The sequence below is a fragment of the Brachyhypopomus gauderio genome, chromosome 2, assembly GCF_052324685.1.
Source record: "Brachyhypopomus gauderio isolate BG-103 chromosome 2, BGAUD_0.2, whole genome shotgun sequence".
Classification (NCBI taxonomy): Eukaryota; Metazoa; Chordata; class Actinopteri; order Gymnotiformes; family Hypopomidae; genus Brachyhypopomus; species Brachyhypopomus gauderio.
Window position 1 is genome coordinate 13078278 of NC_135212.1, and position 19857 is coordinate 13098134.

General features: G+C 44.1%; 1 protein-coding gene across 3 annotated transcripts in view; it reads right to left on the minus strand.

The window, feature by feature from the left end:
- Positions 1–19857, minus strand: part of mgat5b (alpha-1,6-mannosylglycoprotein 6-beta-N-acetylglucosaminyltransferase B) — a 74981-nt gene that overhangs the window by 40891 nt on the left and 14233 nt on the right. For 2 of the 3 annotated variants that reach the window (XM_076987480.1, XM_076987499.1), the window contains exons 3-7: positions 9253–9397; positions 6162–6253; positions 4017–4093; positions 3453–3620; positions 1405–1581 (exon numbers count right to left, since the gene is read on the minus strand). In XM_076987480.1, the coding sequence (XP_076843595.1) occupies positions 1405–1581; positions 3453–3620; positions 4017–4093; positions 6162–6253; positions 9253–9397 (659 nt within the window). The remainder of the gene's footprint in view (positions 1–1404; positions 1582–3452; positions 3621–4016; positions 4094–6161; positions 6254–9252; positions 9398–19857) is intronic. The other variant, XM_076987489.1, reaches the window with a different exon arrangement.

Here is a 19857-nt window from a genome sequence, read left to right on the forward strand (position 1 = left end):
CATTCTGCATTTAAATCTCTTAGAATGAGGTTCAAATGAACACCAAGTGTTAACGTATACAGTGGTGATTAAGCAAGAACTTTGTGGTCATATCATCCTCTACCATGGCAAGAAATAGTAGTTGCTCTGTTTCTTCCCTTATTCCATCTGGTTTGTTCATCCCTCTCTCTGTTCGCCTTTATCACAGTGCTCAATTCCTGCTCTCTGCTGGGGTGATGGCCCCAGGGGTTCTGTAATGGACAGCTGCAGTTACTACTGTCAGACTCTGCTAAAGCAGGCGAATGCCAGGGTGCACGTGTCCCAGCTTGGTGGTGGGTGCAATCTGCACCTCACTGATCTGGAGTCAGGCGTTAGGAAAAAAGCCCCTGCTGTGGCTTTCTGTTTTAGAGTGAAACAGCAGGTGCTTGGCCCAAAAGGCACAACGGCTGACCAGCAAAAGTCTGGAATTTCATCATTCTCATTGCTGTCTGGATCGAGTGAACGAAGAATCTCATGCACCGTATGACTGCATTTCTCTCTGGTTGTAGAGATTACACCTTTTGATTTGTGCCTAGGCTGAGAATGACATGTGAAGACTGCACTTGGTGTATGGGTAATGCTGGCATGAACCATGTGGACTATACATGTCCGTCAATTCAGCTTAGAGGGATTTTGGCCGCTTGAGTGAAATGCATATTCATACGCACCCTTGCACAAAAGTGTATGACAAAAAACAAAGAGAGAAGATGAGAGAGAGAACAACAGAAATACCTCTGTGAAAAGCATCAAACAAAACCGCCATTCTGAGTCGCACTTTGTTCTACCGCCATCAGTGAGAGCTAAATGTAATTTTGTGTAATGAGCTGTAAGACTGGACTGAATGCACCACCCTGAATGTTGAGTGTGCGGATCAGTGTCTCACACTGGAGTGACACAAAGAGTGGAGGAGTGGTTGTTTCAGTGGGCTGACAACATCTGGGTCTGATAACTGCTGGGTCTGATAACAGCTGGGTCAGAGGACAGCCGGGTCTCACAATATCTGGGTCTGATAACAGCCGGGTCTCACAATATCTGGGTCTGATAACAGCCGGGTCAGAGGACAGCCAGGTCAGAGGACAGCCGGGTCTGATAACAGCCGGGTCTGATAACAGCTGGGTCTGACCTACTGCTTGAACAGCAGTGCACAGAAATGGAAATCACACTGACAACTCATGCTTTTCATCTGTGAATAAAATACTAATCAGTAATCAATCAAACCTGAAGTAACCGATCATAGTAAAACTGCATAATAATTGGACAGAGTGAAAGTCATGCCTCTGCTTGTTTAGAACCTGTGGCACAGTGTGAATCATGACCAGACTGGGGTGCACAGCTGGAGGTGGCATGAGCATGTGTGAGAGTGCGTGAGAGTGCGCGCTGGCTCACCCTCTTCTGTGGCCTGTTCTGTGGCCTCTGGGGGCCCAGCAGGCGTTTGTGCAGCCGGCGTGCAGCTGTGGCCCACTGTGGAGCCAGACGGCGTATTCGCCTCCTCATGAAGCTCAGAGACTCTTTCCCCGTGCCCAGCTGCTCCAACAGAGGACCCAGATCAGAGCGCACCACAGCCTGGAGGGAGAGAGGGAGGGAGGGAGGGAGGGAGGAAGGGAGGGAGATGAATAGGTAAAAAAAAGAAAATAATAAATATGAAATAACTTCAAGTGCAATACCACATTATTCTTATGAAAACATAATCGAATTTGCAGTACAGCTCTGTGCTTGTGTATCTAAAATGCAGAGTAACTATAGTGGAGTGAAACTACATTGAGTGCATTGACTTTAGTAGCTACAGATGGGTGTACTTGCAATGAAGTATAACTATAACTACAGTTATAGTTATACAGTATACAGTTCAATGTAAATTCAGCAGAGTGTAAATACAGTGGAATAAAATAACTTCAGTGTAAGTACTGAAATACTGCAGTAACTTCAGTGTAAGTACTGAAATACTGCAGTAACTACACTGCAGTGTAACTTTTTTTTTCAATATTTTATTCTTATCATGTAGTTTAGGGTTGTATTGATTATTTTGCTCCTGATGTGATGTCAAACAGAGGAGATGAACTCTAATACAGGCCTCAAAATCTTCCCAAAAGCATCTGCCCATGAGACTGCTCCACTGTAATGGTGAACACCACCTACTACGCCTGCTCCACTCTAATGGTGAACACCACCTACTGCTCCATTCTAACGGTGAACACCACCTACTGAGACTGCTCCACTCTAATGGTGAACACCACCTACTGCTTCACTCTAACAGTGAACACCACCTACTATGCCTGCTCCACTCTAATGGTGAACACCACCTACTGCTCCACTCTAACTGTGAACACCACCTACTAGTTCACTCTAATGGTGAACACCACCCACTGAGACTGCTCCACTATAATTGTGAACACCACCCACTGAGACTACTCCACTTTAATGGTGAACACCACCCACTGAGACTGCTCCACTATAATTGTGAACACCACCCACTGAGACTACTCCACTCTAATGGTGAACACCACCCACTGAGACTGCTCCACTCTAATGGTGAACACCACCTACTGCTCCAGTCTAACGTTGAACACCACCTACTGAGACTGCTCCACTCTAACGGTGAACACCACCTACTGCTCCACTCTAACGGTGAACACCACCTACTGCTCCACTCTAATGGTGAACACAACCCACTGAGACTGCTCCACTCTAACGGTGAACACCACCTACTGCTCCACTCTAACGGTGAACACCACCTACTGAGCACCACTTGGCCTGGTTTGACTCTACTATGCATAAAATCGGCCAGGTGCTAAACACCTCACCCGTGTCCCTGTGACAGCAGCACTATACTGTGCAGAGCTGCAGAAAATGAATCATTTCAGAGATATTCATGAAGCAAATGAAACTGTGTTCATCTTCTTTATAACATCATCTCTTTAACCTGACCAGAAGTAATATGGAGTGCCCACACGTCCATCTGTGTTCATTACCGAGTGAGAGGCTTTATCAGGCCACTTTCTCTCTTCTGTAATACACTGAAGGTCTTCATGCAAGCACCCTATTGCAACTGGGGAAATCCTACTGATTAAAGTGCTATGTCTGAAAACCATATTTATTATTGACTGTGTTATTCTGCAGGCACATGTTCATATAATTTGAATCGAAGCCAAAGACTTTGTCTGTAAGTGAAATAGTATGTACATGGATTGCATATCCAAAAGCAAAACACAATGAAACATTTCTTTAGCTGATAGAGTCCTTACTGAATTGAATCAGTTAATTATATCCCTCTAAATGTCAAGTGTAAGAGTTTACATTTCACAAGAGAAAGTATTTTTTGAAAACCATCCACTGAGCACACATGAAAGAACAGAACACGCTACCAACATATCTGAAACATGCTTGAGCACTTTCTGACATGCTAATGTGACACGGAGGCAAACACCGTCCCTCACCTGTCTTTTTGAGGCACTATTGACCGTAGCTTGGCTGCTATGGTTCCTCCATGCCAGCAGGGGGCAGAACCACTCTACCTCACTCAGGTAAATGAGGAAAGAGCAATCAGATCCATCCACTCCATAGAAGGCGTAACAGGGGTCTGACGTCCACCTCGCTCTCATCCACTGATACAGCAAAGATGAAAACTCAACTTCAATTTCATAATATGATGCACTAAAGCACTTAAGCTATTATCTTGCTGTTGAGAACGAGAATGCTAATGTTAATTCAAATGAAGATGTTTATCCTTTTATTTGATTTAAAGTACCTTGTCTACAGAAAATTCTATATAAACTTACCTTGCTTTGAAGCCAGTTAAAATCTTATATCAACATTTTGGCTGAAGGAGCCCAAAGCAAAGGGAGTTTAATTCTAAGGGAAGTGACAGCACGATGTGCTGAAGGTTATAAATTGCTATTGCTAGTGTTGTTCACTCATGCTTCTTGTAAACTATATCAGCAGCACTGCAGAGCAATGAGAGAGACTTTTAAAAGATCCTGGGATGCAACATGCCAACTCACGTCAACTTTACTGGCACAGTCTGGGTACCCAGGATCCTTTGGGATGTCACATTGGCCCACAATCCCATCTCTCCCTGCTGATGACAAGAACAGACATTCAGAGTGTGATAACATGCATGCATGAGAGAAGAGTCTGAGTATGGAAAGCCAGAGGGGTCAAAATTCTGAAAGCTTTAATGAGGCTGTGAGAGAGCAAACCTCATACTTCTCTGTCTCTCTGGTTTCTTTTACTTGGTTTGTAAAAGACACATTCTTGCCCTTTTTGGTGATGGTGCTCTGCACCGAAGCATCTATAGACACAGTTAAAATGCACATCTGACGCCTGGCACTCTCCCCACTGTGCTCTGAAGCAGTGGGGCCAAACAAGAAATTGTTATAATCCTTTTGCCTCGTTTAATAAAATTCTCTGCTTGGCGTTGCACTGTGTCCCTGATAGCCTAATTAAAAGAGCTAGTGAGGCTTCATTCAGAAAGCTGGTAACGTCCTCAGATTGGGATCACACACCAAAGGATTATGGGTCATTTGTTTGATTACAGCAATGATGGCTGCTGTGACATCATTGGACAATGTATTCCAGTAAAGTATATCTACGTCTACCAATGCACATGTATAATCATAAAGTAGGATATGTTTATAGGTAGATAAACATATACTCATCAAGCAGGATATGGTAACAAACAAAAACAGCAAAATAGCAAACCCTTTCCTATCCAAGCATTTTTCGTTCATTAATGTTTGAAATAAAATGAAATAAAAATGCAAAAGTCTGGCAATATTTTGTTGACTATGACAAGAAGAAGCATCCGTTCTATTAAACAATTTGTTCAACAGAACTGCCTAGAATTTAGCGTTACAGTTACAGTTAGATGCATAAATCAGTTTGTGATTCCTGCAGTTATGTAAGATTGAGACCAGATTGTCGTTCTGGGGTCCCGTTATTGTGCCTCGTGCCCAGTTCTACAGTCTCATCACCTTCTACTCCAGCTTTTCCAGCTCAGCACTGTTCAGTCTGAATTGCACAGCCGCCCTGTGTTGGCAGGACCTTCTGTTTTCTTTTTCTGTTTTCTTGTTAAGCCTTTATCGGGTTAGCGTTCTTGCGTTGTTTGTTTCAAGTGTTCATTGAGCATCAGCATCTTGCTTTGGTCCAATTCTTTTCATTACAGCTTGTAAGTTTCAGGGTTGTCGAACAATTAATGAAGAACAATTAATGAAGAACAATTAATCTGTTTGAATTTATCTAATGAAACATATTTTTAAAATGTGCTAGGGTATACCTTTAGAAATTTCACTATATGGAATGTTGTCATGTAATGCTTTAAATGTGAATTTTTCTATGTGTCATGTATGAGTAAACTTGCTTTTCCATAGACATATGTCATGATACAGCCCCGGACTCCTCCCTTTGGGAGTGTGTTCAAGTTGTCCAAGTGTTGTCATGTCCATATAGCCTATGTATCTCCGTGGGTGTGGTTGTATGTGAGCATGTTCATCGGTCTCACCTGTTGCTCGTCTCATTATCACGCGGGTCTCATGTAGTTTGTCGATTTAATGTGTGTTTACGCAGTGTCCTGTGCTCGTTTTTTTAGAGTCAGTGTGAGTCTGTTGTGTGTACTTCATACACGTTGCATGTCTGCTAACTTTGTAGCGAGTATCTGTCAATAAACGTGCGTTCTGGAGATCGACTCGACATCCTGCCCCATTCCACACCCATGACAGCATACAGCACACCTCTTGTGAGTGAGGCCAATTAGCTTAGCACAGGCACCTCTGCTGAGTGAATTAGCTTAGCATAGAAAGCTCTCTGGTGGGTGACTTATCGTTGAGTACTTATCTGCCTGTTTTCCAAATTAATTAAAATCAACACTTCCACTTGTGTGCTGGTCTCATGTCGCTGCTCTGCCTGTGTTCTCGTGAGTGAGCTAACAGTGTACACACCTCTGCCTGTGTTCTCGTGAGTGAGCTAACAGTGTACACACCTCTGCATGTGCTCTCGTGAGCGAGTTAACAGTGTACACACCTCTGCCTGTGTTCTCGTGAGTGAGTTAACAGTGTACACACCTCTGCCTGTGTTCTCGTGAGCGAGTTAACAGTGTACACACCTCTGCCTGTGTTCTCGTGAGTGAGTTTAGCATCATGTGCACTTACTCTTCTGTAAGATCTGCTCTATGCGCACTGTTATATCTGACACATTCTGGGCAATGGCCTGAATCCGCTCCACAAGGCCTACTGGTTGGAACCTGAGAATACAAAATACACACACACACACACACACACACACACACACACACACACACACACACACACACACACACACACAATCAGCATACTTCATATTTATTTAAACCTTTCCTAAAATCTTAACCCTTCATCCATACTAACTGAAAACCCTCTTGCTAAATTCAATAAAGTTTGAATTTATCTTATCTTTGTTTAGCTGTAAGTCTACTTAGAGTTGATAACACAGATACAATGTAAAGACAATGGCAATAAAACAGCGAAAAGAGAAATGGAAGAAAACATTTATTAAAACCACCTACACTCACTATGCCACCCAAATCTTATATCCATTTCTGAAAAGCCTTATAATTTTACATGTATAAACATGTACAGTTAGAGACTGTAATATTTTAATATTTTTCAGCCACCTCCAAACTGTGTATTCATCACTGGCCACTTTCTAACCATTCTATCACTTCTGACCAGACAGAATTAATAGGGTTTATATAGTGGCAACTTTATGGGTGGAGCTGGTACAAATTTAATCAGACACAACAGTGTTGCTGCAATTTTTACATCTGTTACTGTCACTTCTAGGTTGACAGTGGATGACAGTAATCACATGAACAGAAACTATCCAATGACGAGTTATGAGTTTGAAAATGGCTAACATGGACTGTGTATAGCAAAGATGGGCTATAGACTATGTAGCTGTATAGCTACAAGGTGTTTCTGGTAAAGAGCCTGCTAAATGTATACTCTATGAATCTGACTTAAAATCCTAGAATCATCCTTTCATAATTAAATCGTACTGGAACTGCATAGGTGAATCTGCCTGGAAGACTAAAAGAGAATCGTTCCCAGCATCATTCTGTACATGATTCAGTGATAATCTGGGCGAGACTAATAAACGGGTAATGCAGGACTAACAAGTGCATTGTAATGAACAGCCTTTCACACACAGCTGTTTGGGAGGGTTGACTGTAAAAGTGAGGTACGAATTTACATGATTTGGAGAAAAAAAGAATGAATATTAGTAATTCAGACTGCAAACATTTCGGATCACTTTGCAGTTCATTTTCTGTTCCGCATGTCCACTTCTAATAGGTGTTCATACAATATTTTGGAACTACCATGAAAACATTTGTTTTGTTTTCTGAACACTTGTATATTAATCTCATCCTGTCCACTTTCTTTTATATTTACAAACTGAACATAAAATCTGATTATAATATTGTAATGTTTATAACATTCAATGTTTAAACTAAATCTGAACTCACAAAACTTTCTATACAGATGGATTTTGTGGAACACCATGTGTGTTTATATTGTTGGTAGAGAAAACAGGCATTGCACCCAGAACGTTGAGTAATCTAACATTACACTGGCCACAGTAATTTTTTACAGAACTGTCCGGGTCTATAGGTCATGTCTGCATTACAAATGCGAGATTGGCTTGTATGCTCATCTAGGGGTCAAAGTGCACTGAGTGCATGTTGAGGTCTAAAAGTGTGGAAGGGAATGAAATTGCTAAGATGAACAGGCAGGAGAAGACACACCCCTTCAGACCCATGTGACATGTGCAGTGCTCAGTCCCAGCTGGCCAATCAGGGACATGCAGTGTAACCCCAGCAAGATTCTCTGGGGACTAGAGTGTCTCTACCAGTCCAGATCAGTTCCAAATAACACACACACACACGCACACACACACACACACACACACACACACACACACACACATACTGACCTTCGCATGCTGCATTCAAAACCACAGAGAATACTTTCGTGGAGAGATTGCAATGAATGTATTCATTCTTTTCCCTTTACTGTTCCTATATCAGGAGTCTTTGTCACTGCATTCTCAACATCCTCAAATATTTTATTATTCACTCTTTAATTACATGGAGAGCAAAAACATTTTTGCAAAAACAAATGTAAGATGTTTTGCACTTTTTAGAAAGGTTTTTATCTCTTAGATAAGGTGACAAGTAATGTCTATTAAACTGAAATTAAATAGTGCCAGAAATTATATAATTACAACCAAAACATATAATCATCAGTGTGACACCAGGCATAGAGACATCACACACTCACAAAATGCAATACATGCTATTACAAGAACCTGTAATTAAGAAATTGAGTAATTGTTGAAATTTACATTTTTTGCTATAATATACTGTCACGCCCACAGCATCTGCCCGATGTTCACCATAGTCCTCCTGTTCGTTGCTCTTCCCTGTTTATTAGATATCAGTCGTGTCTCATTATCTGCCTCTTTCTTCTCTACATGTTCAGTCCTTTTCAGTTTGTTGTTGCAAAGCTTGGTTTGCCCCTGCCTTTCAACTCTAAGCTTTGTTTGTTCTTGTTTTGTGACCTGTGGTTTTAGCTTGTTGTCCCTTTTCTTGGTTTGTTTGCTTGGTTAGTTCTGCACTATTCTGTTCGTGAACCGTGCCTGTTTTAACTGAGATTGGACTACCTCTTTGTATATTAAACAGCTGACTTTAACTTCAACGCCTGCATGTATCTTGACTTATTTATAGCCTTCTGCTTGCACAAAAGTGCCTATTGGGAACACCCACAAACACACACACACACACTACAAAGAGCCTATTAATCTAGTTCAGTGTGAACTGAGGTGTTTTAGAAAAAAAGGGCACAGTCACACCTCTCACCATGTCTTACTGTTGTGATGCTTGCGTACAGTTGTGGAATGACACAGTGAAGACATGACACAGTGATGGTATGACACAGTGATGGTATGGCACAGTGAAGGTATGACACAGTGAAGGTATGACACAGTGAAGGTATGACACAGTGATGGTATGACACAGTGAAGGTATGACACAGTGAAGGTATGACACAGTGAAGGTATGACACAGTGATGGTATGACACAGTGAAGGTATGACACAGTGAAGGTATGACCCAGCGTATGATGCAGTGGTGGGATGTCACTATAAAGCCTCTCAACCTGTAGTAGAGGAGGTGTGTGGCTAAAGAAAAAATGTCCATACGTCATACCTGTCAAGAGCAGAGCTCAACTCCTCAAGCCTGTGACTCCCACTGGTGTTGCTGAGTTTGGCGAGAGTATCGATCCTCTTCAGAATGATTTCCAACATGTCACTGATCTTTCTTAGTACTCCACGGGACTCCATACCTCCCTGTACTATATCACACACACACACACACACACACACACACACACACACACACACACACACACACACACACACACACACAAACACACACAAGCATGGACGAATAGACAGAGAAGAGCAAAAACAAAACAGTAATTATACTTAACTATATATAATTGCTTGATCCAATCAAGGGTTTGTTTTACGTGTTTATTTGGAGGGTTCATGTTTGCACTTGGAGGTGGTGGACAGCAGTAGCAGAAGATGTTCCCCGTGTGCCCTGTTCATCCTCCTACAGTCTACAGCTACGTTAAGATGATCTCCACGTCCTAATACCTTGTTTGCTTTCTGGTGTTTGACTCTTTGTCTCTTTGTCTCGAGAACATCTGATTTGAGTGTCAGGGTGAATCACATGGGTACAATGCTGACCAAGTTGAAGTTGCTGGTCAGGTATCAAGACCCGTTAATCACATACTGTCCAGTGCGCTGCATCATGACATAACCTACTCCCTAACCGGTTTGGTTCAATAGCTTGACAGAAAATACAAAGATCACACGTTAACCTGCCATTCACCACCAAAAGGCAGAATGCTGTAAGCCATTTTGTACCTACTGAAATAATAAAGAACACTATTTTAATACATTTGAGCTGCAGAGACGAGGTAAACTGGGTAAAAGTCATAACCCTTATAGCAGTGCGCTTTAGACACCGTACTTCTAGTGTTTCAAACTGCTGCTGCTACAGCAGGTTACTGCTTCAGAAAACAACATCCTGATAGCCATCACCTAACCTAGTCAAGTCATTTATATAGCACTTTATAACATGTGCTGTCACAAATCTTTACAAATGTTTTGTGTGCCGATCTCTATTATGTCACAGGAAAAACTCCCTGGGTGCAATTAAGGAAGAAAACGCATGAGGACCAAGACTCAACAGAGAAGCAACACAACCACGGACAGAGTCAACTATTCAGAGAGAGAGGGTGTTGAAAGTAAAATTTGTCATTATTTATAATAGAAAATCTACCCTTGATAAACATATAATCCGTGATGATAGCTTGATAGTATAATCAGTGACAGCAGTTAGTTAAACACATGGAAGTGAAGGGAGAAGAAGACATTATATAAAGCTTAAGTTTGTCTCCGTTTCTTTTGCATTATCAAAACCCTAAATACATAAATCGCCACATCCAAAGGGATTTCAGTGCAGCTCAAATTGAACAGTCTTGTCCAATTACTTCATTGAGGAATAGTTGTAAATACTTACAGGAAGTCCCTCTTATAGCATCCTATGCTCCTTATGGAGTCTGATTACTAAATAGATTATCTCTGTCCTTGTATATCTGTCACGGTGAGGCGGCCCCCTACCGGTCGCCTCCGTCCACAGCGGCTGTGTTGTTGTTGTTTTGTGATGTCGTGTACGCCCCTCAGGTGGGCGGAGCCCGTGATCCGTTCCCACCTGATGGTCGTTTGTCTGTCTATATATGTCTTGTCGTCGTACCAGTTGACCGCTGGTCATTATATCCTTAATTTGGAGATAGTGCACGGGTTTTAGGTTTGCACACTTTCTATTAAACCATCATTTTTCCCTGAGACTTGGCGTGATCGCTTCCTTTTCGTTGCTCACCCCCGCCCGTCACAGAATGACCAGCCACCCTTCGGAAGCCGCCGAGTCTCTTTTTCTTTCTCCTTCGTTCGTGGTCATGTCTCGTGGTAAGTGTTTGTCTGCGTGGTGTTTTGTGAAGAGTTCCGCCGTGCTTTTGTGTTGTGTTTGTGGCACGGCGTGGACCAGGGCTGTCTGCCCTGGGAAAACTCTTCGTGTCTGTTTGTTAGTTTGTCTGAAGAGCTCCGCCGTGTCTGTGTTTGTGGCACGGCGAGGACCAGGGCGTCTTCCCTGGAAAGGCTCTTCATGTTTTGTGTTTGTTAAAACGTGTGTTCATGTCAACGGATGTGTGGATCAGTGTGCGTGCTCGTTATGTTCTATGTTGAATGTTTTGTGTGTGACGCGGTCGCCGCTCGTCACCGTCGCCTCGCTCCCCGTGTGTCTTGTGTTAAATGTGGGGAGCGACTGCGACTCTGAGCGGCGCGCGTCACTGTGTGTTTATGTAGAGCATGCATGTGTAGGTCCCGTCTGTCTGTCTGTGCACCGTTTTTGTTTGCTTGTCTAGTCTTTGCGTGTGTGTTGTGTCCTAGCGTGTTGTCTACTGTTAAGTGTAATTCCACGCTTGCTCCTCCTCTTAAATGTGTGTTTGGGAGGGGGGCGGTTGTGGTCCCGTGCCACTGGGTAGGCACAGAGGGCGTCTGAGGCGCGTTTGTGTTCTATGTTGGTGTTGGGGTGTGTGTGTGTGTGTGTGTGTGTGTGTGTGTGTGTGCTGTTTCTGTGCAGGTGCTTCCCCCTGGTGGTGTCGTGGTGTTCCTGGACCTTGTGGGGGTCTCCACCTGGCAGGAGCCCCCTTGTGTTGTGGGGTGACCGGAGCCCGGTCATGAAGAGCCCCTCCCTAGAGGGCTGGGGCCCCCGGATGTTTGGGGACCATGGGGCTCCGGTCTGAAAAGCTCCTGCTGAGGGATGAGATCCTCCCTCCTGCCCGGGGTGACCAGGAGGCCCTTGGGGCTGCTCCCTAGCCTGCGTCGGGGGTGCTCTGGGCCTCGGTCTCTGGCGCTCCTGGGTTGGGTGGAGGAGTCCACCTTGTGATGAGGGACCCCGGGAGGGGTTGGCTCCCCCAGGAGGCTGGGGTGACCCCTAGCAGAAGGCAGGGGTCAGCTCTGGGAGGAGGTAGGTCCAAGAGGTGAAGAAGCCACGCCTCGGGGAGGTAACCTGCACACACACATACGCTAAGGACGACACAGGAGCCATAGCTCCTCGTCCTCACACCTGTGGGGCTCACCGGCCAAGGGCCGGTTAGGGCGCGAGGGCCCTGTGACCGACCGGGGCGTGGTTATGTGTTGTTAACGGCCCAGTCGGTCCAGGGTCCCGCCCAGGGAGGTGAGCTGACTAACGTTATGTGTTTTGTGTTTCAGCTCGTGGACTGCAGGAGGTGTATCCCTGCCTGTCCTTGCCTTCCTGCCCCTTTGTGTTGTGCAGCCGCTGTGTGCCACACACCCAGTGGAGGGGAGTGCGGCTTGGTGGGGGGGTCTGTCACGGTGAGGCGGCCCCCTACCGGTCGCCTCTGTCCACAGCGGCTGTGTTGTTGTTGTTTTGTGATGTCGTGTACGCCCCTCAGGTGGGCGGAGCCCGTGATCCGTTCCCACCTGATGGTCGTTTGTCTGTCTATATATGTCTTATCGTCGTACCAGTTGACCGCTGGTCATTATATCCTTAATTTGGAGATAGTGCACGGGTTTTAGGTTTGCACACTTTCTATTAAACCATCATTTTTCCCTAAGACTTGGCGTGATCGCTTCCTTTTCGTTGCTCACCCCCGCCCGTCACAATATCACTTATCACCTGGCAGTGGGGAACCGTCAGGGCCCTCTACGCCCTCTCAGAGGGCCTAAAATATTCTTAAAACATAAATATATATAATAAAATTTATCAAATTATATTCTATTTACTTACAGTTTGACAATCGACATCTAAACAATTACAAAAATATAAGCAAAAAAATTATTCAACCGTGTCTATTCAATCTGTGTTGAAAGGTGAGGGGTTAAGTGGAAGCCTGTAAACCTGTGTCTCCCCCTATCAGGACTGTGATGCCCACTGTTCGTTTACAGAGGGCCTGGTAGTTATAATTCAGCGCAATACCAGTTTCAAATGACAGTAAAATTGACCAATCAAATCTTCCCTCTTAGTGGGCAGGCTTAAATGTATGATAATTTCCGCTCGCTGTGGCGACGCTAGCTGTCGTTAGCGTACCACCGCTAGCTAGTTTCGATTCAGTCCTTTGATGCCCTCGTGTGCATTGATTACATATTCCGCTTCCGAGGAACACCGAGCTGTGAAACTTATTTTGCTTAAGAAGTTATCTAGTTCAGATGTTATTGTTTATTGCGTTTCTAAAGCTGTACTGTCGTCTCAATAATTTATTTATTTATTATTATTATTATTTTCTTTATTGCAGTTAATTAGGAGTGGAATTTTTTTTGGGCGGGGGAGCGGGCCCAGGTTTATGTTTTTTGTGGTGTATTCGCCTGTTTTAATTGAATTTTCCACAGCTGAAACTGACCGTCTACAGTCTCTGCCATTTCGGTATCAAAATGACAAAATGACGCACACTTCATGTTCACGTGATCAGATGCTTAGCCAATATTTTGAATTAGTTTATTGCTTACTTACTAAATGATTCGTTGTTTTCGTCCTGTCCCTTATGCATGGAAATCATTGCGTTGTTATTATTATAATTTTCTAGACTATTTATTAATTTGCGGGATTTTTCTACATTTTTATATGCTCCCGCCAATAAAAATTTAATTCTGTCCCGCGTCGCAAGATATTCTGACGGGTCCCGTGGGACCCGCGGGATTACCGCGGGAGTGCAGACCTCTCCTGTATATGATGATAATCTCTTCAGCCATTTCTTGTGGCAGACAAACACACCTCAAACATCTATACCTCAAACATCTATACCTCAAACATCAATACCTCAAACATCTATACCTCAAACATCTATACCTCAAATATCAATACCTCAGCAATCCCATGATGGTCAGTGCAGATGTAAATTGTGCAGATGCAGATGTAAATTGTGCAGATGCATATGTAAATTCTCAAAAATATTTCTCAAATCTAAATCCATAGGATTTACAATGTGTCATCACAGATTTCAGACTCTCAGACTGCTACACCCATTCAGACTTTTAAGCAACACTGTTTATGTGTGTAGATGTTCCCAGATCAGGCTGTGCTGGATTCATCTGGTGTGTTGGAAGGGTCACCATTGTCTTTGCAAGTGACAACAGAAATATAAAATCTGCTGATGTAAAGACCTAAGAAAAGTTGTATAATCCATCTGAGCCAAATTTTATAAGACCCAAGACACCTGAAGATGAGAATAATGGCCTCTTGGAGTTTACATTGCAGTGAACTTTGAGTATGTACATTTTTACATATTTGTGAGGCTGCTGTGCAAAACTTCCTCGGCTGTCTTTATGAGTTGAGGGTCACACCCATACCCACTGCTTAATAACATGTATGGTATGTAGCTATGTAGTCTCTAACACACACTGGTAATAGAACGGATCATACTGTAGACCAGGGGTACTCAACTAAATTTGTCCGCGGTCCAATTTTGGCAGATACCTGTGACCTGAGGTCCGGGGTGGCGACCGTAAGTTGTTGAGGGGGGGGGGGGGGTGGCGAACGTAAGTTGTTCAGCGGGGGGTGGCGAACGTAAGTTGTTCAGCGGGGGTGGCAAACGTAACACTCGTGACAGAGTGTTTTTTCAATAGCCCTGAAATAAATGCTCCGGTTTTTTTTGGTCCGTATCCAGTTAATCGGGAATGAGATTGGGTCCGGACAGGACTGCGTTCGGGTCCGGATCCAGACTGCTGTCAGCCAGTTGAGTACCCCTGCTGTAGACCCAAGTGACTTGAGACACGGCACTGTCATAGGATGCCACCAAGTCAGCTTGAAATGTTTGCCATGGTAACAAGGGTTTATATTATTTTTATATTTATTATTGATTGTTTATGAGAAACAATAGCTCAGCCATGAAGCTATAGTCCACATAATCTCAGTTGGTTTCTAAAGTGTGTTGCAAAAGCTTCTGGAAGCAACATCAGCATATCTATGGAGAGCTTCAGGAAATGGATTCTGTTTGGCTGAGCTTCTGGACACAAACCTAAAATCATTATGTACAATGCTAATTATCAGATGGAATATAACACTCTTTGGAGTGACGGATCCAGCATTACTTTTTGGGAATGACTTTGGGAGTGATGGGTGTCTACCAGATTCCAACAGAAAGACAATTCAGACAACAATTATATGCTTACAACTTCATACCAACAATTTGTGTCCTATTCCAGCATTACTGCTCCCCTGTGCAGAAAGTGAAGTCCATACCATGGTATGAAGACATGGTTTAATGTGTTTGGTGTGGAGGACTACCAGAGACCGGCACACCCCCCTGACCTCTACACCTCTGAACATCTTTGGGATGAACTGAAATGTTAATTGATAGTCAGTCTTTTCTTGTGCAACACTGGTTCCTGACCTCACAAATGCTCTTTTAATTGAATTTCAGTTACCTAGGTTAATTAATATGTGACATATTTTAATTGTAGAAGCCATATATTTCTGCATCCGATGCATGACATTAAATATCTCACACAAGAGTGGAAAGTGGAATAAACCAACTCGGAATTTTATTGTTGCTCTTTCTAACTATTTAGTTAAACCTAGTATAGTGACACTCAATTATTCTTAAACATTTGAAACCAATTGAAAATATTCATAAGGTGACCAGAATATAAATGACATAAAAACCAGGAGGGACACAAATTAGTCGGCAGGCTCAGTTTTTCAAAACACTCTCAGGGCTCCAGTTCGCTGTGGGCTAAAGAGAGGCAGGTTGAAGCTGGAAAAGGTGTATCTTGGGGCCAATTAAACAGCATCAGCCACAGCATACAGACCATCCTCAGCAAATAGACCACCCTCAGCATGTAGACCACTCTCAGCAAATAGAACGTGCTCAGCATGTAGACCACCCTCGGCACATAGACCATCCTCAGCAAATCGACAACCCTCAGCATGTAGACCACCCTCGGCATATAGACCACCCTCATCATCTAGACCACCCTCAGCACATAGACCACTCTCTGCATATAGACCACTCTCAGCATACAGTAGACCATCCTCAGCATATAGGCCATCCTCAGTGTCACAGTACAGAGGCCCCCTGCTGGCCGCCTCCATTTACAACCGCAGTATTTCATGTTGCCCTGTTGTTCTTGAGTTTTGTTCGTCCCTCAGGTGGGTGGGGCCCATTAGTATATTCGTCACCTGAGGGTCATTTGTCTGTCTATATATGTCTTGTTGACTGCTGCTTATAGTATCCTTGATTTTGATTAAGTTACGGCTTTTGTGTTGTGCACTTTATTAAATCCCCCCTTTTCCCTCAGACCGGCGTGATCACTTCCTTTTGATTTTTGGACTTTTTGCCTGTCACACTCAGCATATAGGCAATCAAGGCATGATAAATAAATAAATTAATGTTATTTATGTTTTATATGTTATATAAGAAACATCAGCTAATCAACAAGTACAGCTTGGCACAGTCATTTGCATGTTCGTGGTATTAACAGCATGTGGTTTGACAGTGACCAGACTGTAGCTCCGTGGTGTTTTAGTGCAGGATCAAGACCCCTGGAGTTCCCTCGTGCATTCACTAATCAATCCCACTGACGAGGGGAGCAGGCAGTGTGAATAAACATGCCCTTCCTTGTGGCCTGATCATTCACCCACAGCCATGAGAAATTAATCAGAAAGGACGTTCCCATTATAATTCAGTCTCTTTCGTATGCAACGTGTCTTTGTGTAAAATAACCATTCCTACAGCTTTAATGAAAAGGCCATTTAATGTACTTTAGCTAATCTTCTTTAACTACTTCATTTTATGTGTACTGCTACAAAGTCGATTTTATGAACACATTCCTTTTAAACAGCTCTTTGGATTGTACCCTGTGGGGGAGCAACTGATGTCTACACATGCTGATGTGTCTCTGCCCCCCCGCTGGGACGCACCATTTTAATTCTTGTACCACTCTCCACCCCCATTTTACACCCTGACCACAAGCAGGAGGGGCAGTTTAGAAAATGACATCAGAGAAAAAAGACCAAATGTACATTGCATTTGAATACGCATGTGTAGACAGTGCATTTGAATACGCATGTGTAGACAGTGCATTTGAATACGCATGTGTAGACAGAGCATTTGAATACGCATGTGTAGACAGTGCATTTGAATACGCATGTGTAGACAGTGCATTTGAATACGCATGTGTAGACAGTGCATTTGAATCATGTGAATATTTATTACGTTTGATTTTCAGGAAGGCAGTGCATCAGTGTTTATCACACCGGAATGTAGTAAGATTAAGTGTTTAAAGAAGCACATTTACACAGTGTAATGGGATTTAGAAATCCAGCACTGTTACTCTACCTGGATAATCAGCATATATCATAAAATCTTACTGAAATGTTTAATTCAATGAGGGATTGGCTACAGTTGGATGGCTATTGTAGGAGAATGACCAACTATGGGTGAGTTTCAGCGCCCTGTGAACGCTGTTCAACAGGGACAATAAGAGGAGGCTGTTCTATGGGGATGAACCAGTGTAGGCTGTTCTATGGGGATGATCCAGTGTAGTCTGTTCTATGGGGATGATCCAGTGTAGTCTGTTCTATGGGGATGATCCAGTGTAGTCTGTTCTATAGGTTTGAACCTACAGCACAGCTTCTGTGCAGTCTGAAGGCTTCACAGAGCTAATGCAGCTCTGGCCAAAGAAGAACAGCTGAATGTTGATTTGAACCTAAGCCACCCCACTGTAACACTACACTGAGGCCAGAGCACCCTGATGTATTTATTAGCTGAAAACATCTCATTTGTTCAGCAGTGGGTTGTGTGTTTTGACTGATAAACTGGATTCATTACCTCCCCATGCAACACGATCAATATGTGCCAACTGGGCGGATATATGGGGGAGATGCCAACGTGTGTGTGTGTGTGTGTGTGTTTCTTGAATGTTAATTAGAACTAAATAGAGGAAATGACAAGAAATACAGAGGAGTTGATGTGATATGTTACAGGTCCACCAGGGTGTGATTGAAACATGTTGTTACTCTTCTAGCAATTACACCACGAATGCACTGCGAATGGACTGAGATGTGGCTCTAACACATAATCCTGAACTGCAGACTTGACCTGTGTATACAAAATAAAATGAATTGTGAACATGGATATGTTCTCTTCATTTTTATTAAATAAGACAATTATATAATAATTCAATTCCATCATATTTAACTTTGTCATTATACCAATACATGGCTGTACAGTACAACAAAACACTGGTGAGATATTTCTCTAAGTGCCGGTCCGAACTAAAACACAGGCAACTAAAACTGTAGAACAGAGAGAGAGAGGCAGACAAAACCCAAAACACAAAAATCGCGGAATACTCAATGTGTGAAATAAACTCAACCACAAAATTCACGGGAGAAAATACTAAATGCAAACACAAAGGAATGCGGAATACTCAACGTGTGAAATAAACTCAACCGCAAAATCAGAAACAAAAGACGCCAGGGGAAGTAGCTGGCTGGCTGGCAAACGTCGCAAAGAACAAAAAACCCTTCGCAAACAAAAGCAGAAATGGATACGAAAATAATAGCGGGAGGAAAAGTCGAGGGAACCCAGAAAGCAGAAGGTAAGAAAACAAGAGAGAGCAAGAGAAAATTGTGACTAAACACCATCAATGTAGCACAAGACCAACGTGAAGAGGAAACTGAGATCGCACAACATGGACCAAACGATTCAGCAGTGACCTGCTACAACTCTCCCTAAAGTAGGAAAACAGCTGCAGCAGATCACCGCTGATTGTGGGGGCTCCGCCTGGAACCGACCCATGGGCTCGGACCGCACTGGAGTCAGCCCTGACATAGCTAATGAAAACAGAATATGTGCAGAACACAGAGAATTAAAGTGTACACTGTGATTAGACCTTCAGTGTTTTACAGCTTATTGTTTTTAAGTAGGAGTGTCCTATATTTTGAGGTAGCCAGGACCGTTGTGCAAATTATAGTACTGTTGGAAATGGCATCACAGACCTACACAGTACAGTGCAGCTAAGCTTGAATGTTCAAGTATTGAAAGTCCCATTTAAAGTATAATGTGCATTCAGGTCCATGAGATGAAGGTTCTTGGTAAACCAGGTGGGTGAAAGTACGGGTTTGGAGCTCTGACCGTCTGTAGTGACTCAACAACTCATGAAAAATGTTCCAGAATTTGTTGGTTCTGGCTCAGATGTTTTGGTGCTTTTGCCTGGATGGGATGATGAAGGAGATGGGAGGGGGAAGGGGGGTGGGACCGGGGGGGGGGGGGGACCAGAGGAGGAGGGGGGTGTGGGACCAGAGGAGGAGGGGGAGGGGGACCAGAGGGGGAGTGGGACCAGAGGAGGAGGGGGAGGGGGGGGACCAGAGGGGGAGGGGGGGTGTGGGACCAGAGGGGGAGGGGGGTGTGGGACCAGAAGGGGAGGGGGGGTGGGACCAGAGGAGGAGGGGGGGTGGGACCAGAGGAGGAGGGGGGGTGTGGGACCAGAGGGGGAGGGGGAGGGGGACCAGAGAGGGAGGGGGAGGGGGGGGGGGACCAGAGAGGGAGGGGGAGGGGGGGTGGGACCAGAGGGGGAGTGGGACCAGAGGAGGAGGGGGAGGGGGACCAGAGAGGGAGGGGGAGGGGGGGGGCAGAGAGGGAGGGGGAGGGGGGGTGGGACCAGAGGGGGAGTGGGACCAGAGGAGGAGGGGGAGGGGGACCAGAGAGGGAGGGGGAGGGGG